Source organism: Fulmarus glacialis, unplaced genomic scaffold (genome assembly GCF_000690835.1).
Source record: "Fulmarus glacialis isolate BGI_N327 unplaced genomic scaffold, ASM69083v1 scaffold3873, whole genome shotgun sequence".
Lineage (NCBI taxonomy): Eukaryota > Metazoa > Chordata > Aves > Procellariiformes > Procellariidae > Fulmarus > Fulmarus glacialis.
This window is the reverse complement of record NW_009204704.1, coordinates 473-4,439: the sequence shown is the minus strand read 5'-3', so window position 1 is coordinate 4,439 and position 3,967 is coordinate 473. Positions and strand designations below refer to the sequence as shown.

Sequence of the window (3,967 nt, the reverse complement as noted above, 5' to 3'; positions counted from 1 at the left end):
TGACTCCCTGTTGTTATATTACACTGTCTATTCTAGGCTGGAAAAACAGACAGAAAAGAATTTGTGAAAAAGAAAACAAGAATTAACCCATTTGCCAGCTCTTCCAACAAAGAAAAGAAAAAGCACAAGAACTTCATGATGATGAGATACAGCCATAGTGTCCGGACAAAAAATAAGCGTTCTTTCAGGGAAAAACAGGTAATATTTAATGTTGAAAATAGATGGGGCAGTCTGAGCAGTAAACTTACAATGCAGGTGAAGTGCTGTCTATCCTGGGCCCTAAGTGGTTACTGTTGACCCTGTTTAATTGCTGGAAAGGACTGTGGGCTAGGTGCCTTCCCTTGGATCCTACCCCAGAGGAGGTGTATTGGAGATTGCGGTGGTGAAGAATGCTTTTGTCAGCCTCTTCTCTTTAATAGGCATCGAGGACCATGCCCTCTTGCCATTTCATGTGTAGGTTAGGAAGGCAATGATCATGTGGTTTGTTTTCCTTCATGGAAATTGAAGAAGATCGTATTAGAACCCTGAATATAATCCTGTGATAGAAGAAATGTTTCCCTGATATGGAGGAGTCGTTTTTCAGGACAAGCTTTTAGTGTTTCTTCACTTTCGGTGTTCTTTCTTTGACCTTTCTCCTGTGAGCGTCATATTATGGACTTGTCTGTCCTGGCCTTGAGGTCATCTAATAGCTTGTCACAAATGTACTTAAAGCACAGACATAAATGATATTTATTACCTATTTGAAGCTCTTTAGAAAAAAATAAACGGCTTCAGTTTAGCCTGACACGGTAGTTTCACAATATGCTGCTCTTGGTGGTAAAGCCCCTGTCCTCTGCTGCTTCCTCGGCTATAAGCCTGGCCACAGGGCTGATGTCGGATTCAAGACAGGCCTTGTGAAAGGATACACAAACTACAAACATGTATCTGGCAGTCCTGTTACTGCGTGTTTCTGCAGGCGGCTGTGCCAAGGGTAGCTGAAGGGATATCTAAAAGGCAAGGCAGAAACTTAGGGGCATGACTTTGCTCCTGAAGGCATTGTGCAGGGAGCCCACATAACTCCCCCAGCTGTCTGGGGTTAGATGAGCTGGCAAGAATGGAGTGTGGACAGGGAGCCCCTGCTCCTGTGATGCACCTCAGCTGAGGATAATGCCTGAACTGTGGCAGCTGTTGCCAGAGAATTGGTGTAGGCCTATTGTCTTGCCTTGGCAGGGTAAGTCTGTGCTAACAACAAAAGTCTGCCTTAAAATCCTTTTATCTAACCTGGCAGATGGCCAGTCTAGGGTTTTACAGGGTGTTACAAAATTGAACTCCTTTGAACATCTTCCAAGAAGAACTTCTAGAATTATCCAGTTACGCCAGGGGTCTTGTTTCTGTGTGGTGTTAATTTTTGTGTTTCCTTGCTAGGTTCTGTCTTGTGCTAGAGTGTATTCAGATGCTTCTTTTACAAACCCTCCTTTGCGATTTGTTTCCAGGATCATATCATTAGGATAATGCGTATTTGTCTGCAATTTGTTGCCTTAAGAGCAGCGAGACTAAAACTGCTTATAGACTCAATAGAGAGAACATGTCTTAAGTGTTTCTGTTAAACAGCAAGACTTGGACTAATATCCTCTGTAGTCTTTTTATTTGCTATCATTCTGCCTCACCCCGAACAAGGCTGACCACATGAACCCAGCTTTAAAAACACACAAAACCCATCACAAACGAATAATCCAGGCACTTTTAGGAAACTGCTGTTTACAATGACTCTTACACTCAGGTCACTTTTTCTAAAAAGCCATCTTAAATGGTTTCAGTCCTTACTCCTGATTGATGTTTTGAGTTGAAATGTAACAGCTAAACAGTAAAAGAAGAATTATTTCATACTTTTTTCACTAATGTTAAGCCACAGCATCAGTTCTGTTGACCATGATTTGGAAATACTTGTTAAAAGTGAGTTGAAGTATTGTAGTTGTAGGATACTGTGTTCTGCTGCCCTCTTTGGTAGAATAAAATGGACTGTTGTCTATAGTCCAGTGCTAAATCCCCTTAGCAACTATAAAACGTGTTTGAAACACACAATAAAGTCTCTTTAGAGGGATATGGAAGTTGTAAAAACTCTAGCATCCCTCCTTCCCCCCTTGAAAAGAAGCTTTGTAATACTCTTTCAAAAAATGCCATTTAATCCTACTTACCTCTCAGCTGGACTAAAGTTTTCTCCTCTTCCAGTTAAATATGAGTCAGTAGAAGAACAGTTTATGTTGTTCTAATCTTTTTCATTATATAGGATCTGCTAATGATGTACTGAAACTTTTTTTTTTTGGAAGCCCAACTTTTCCTTTAATTGTACTACTGCGTTTAGCTCAATAACTACAGTGTTTCTGCCACTGTAGTTGTTAGCATTTGCCAGTTACTGCTCCCGGTTTTAGTGTTTTTCTCTGAGGTTGAAGAAATCCAAGAGGGTTTTTGATGTGATAGCGGTATTGTCTCCTTACCTGAATATTCCACTCTTGTTTCATATTTAGCTGGCTCTTCGAGATGCACTTCTGAAAAAGAGAAAACGGCTGCTGAAATAACAAAACAGAAATGGGGAGGAGTACTTGATCACCCTTGAAGAAATAGCCCTAGAAATGCTTATTTCCATCCACCACCACCCCAAAGGAAAAAAGGGACTGAAATGCCTTATGGATTTATCTCTATTTCGTTCAGAATTACAAATTGGACACTTGCAAGCTGTTGGATATTGCAGCTATAGGACAGACGGAAGAGGCCTTAATCCTTGCAGGATTTTGATTTTTTTGAAAGCATTCTAGGGAAGAAGGCAATTATCATTTATTGAATATAATTTACTTACAGCTGGTTTTGTATATGTAAGTATTAAAACATACAACCTTATTGTAAAAATATTTTACTTGAAGCAAATCATGAATAGGTTAATCGGAAGGAAAAAGAATATTCTGGTTCTGTCTATAAAGTGTGTGTCTATGTCCGTGCCTGTCTTAGGGATGTGATTTTACACAATTTCTAAGCTATTTTCTAAGCGGCTGTTTTATACCTGTTTAATAATAAGAAAATAAAATACTTGTAATACAGGTAAGTTCAAGTGAACAGTTAGGGGGAAGAAGAGTTTCTTTACAGTTTATGAAGAAAATAGGAATAAAATTAGCGTAGGGGAGATGTTTTTCATGTTGCCATTTAGACAGAAAGGTAGCATCACATCCAAGTTAAGTAAGGCATCTTATTTTCCTGTATCGGTGCATTTTGTGATGAAGTATACAGGAGAACAACATGGATCTGTAGATTCTTTACATCAAAGGTTGAACACTTCCTTCAGCCTTGACCTCTGCTGGGACCATTAATGGGTTCTTTGTACCTTACCGAGCCACCTGCCTTAATGGACACTTGAAGGGAGTTATTTATACTACCCTGTGTCAAATTCTGTTTGAAATGGATTTCCTTATGGGACAGAAACAGGTGCCACAGGCATAGTACAATGGAAAAGCATTGGTGGGGGTATTTTTTTCTTTCTTAGTAAGAAACCAGGTTTAATGTTTATATCCCACATGGGATTTCACTCAGCTTGGGTCTGTTTGTTATGTTGAATACACAATTGTATTCACTTTAATTCCTATTATTTGTTGTCTTAGTGTATTTTTGTTTGTTTGTTTTTGTTGTCATATCTTGCTTCCTAAAGTAAAAAAAGCTTAGAGGCTTCAGGGAGATAGGAGAGAAGAACAAAGTTGAAACATTTAACAACTTTGAAGGTTACATTAAAATTCAATGCTCCTAGGGAGGGAAAGGCATGGATTGCTACTGGGTAATGACAAGAGTGAGCTGGCCCCATGGAGGATATGTAGCTGGGAGCTGGAGTCACCAATGGATGCAGAGGTGCTGTAGTGGTATGGGGATGGAGTATTGGAGTAGGGAGCAGGGGCAAAAGGGACCACAGTAAGGGGAGGAGATGGGGAATACAGTCTGTACTTAAAAA

At 39.7% G+C, this 3,967-nt stretch overlaps 1 protein-coding gene across 1 annotated transcript in view; it reads left to right on the top strand.

Moving 5' to 3' along the window:
* The window catches only part of SDAD1 (SDA1 domain containing 1), a gene marked incomplete at its 5' end in the record, with an annotated part of 16,794 nt that extends 14,196 nt beyond the window's left edge, over positions 1–2,598 (top strand). The window contains 2 exons of the mRNA XM_009575075.1: positions 37–198; positions 2,505–2,598. Of these exons, the coding sequence (XP_009573370.1) occupies positions 37–198; positions 2,505–2,555 (213 nt within the window). The remainder of the gene's footprint in view (positions 1–36; positions 199–2,504) is intronic.
* Between the last annotated feature and the right edge of the window lie 1,369 nt (positions 2,599–3,967).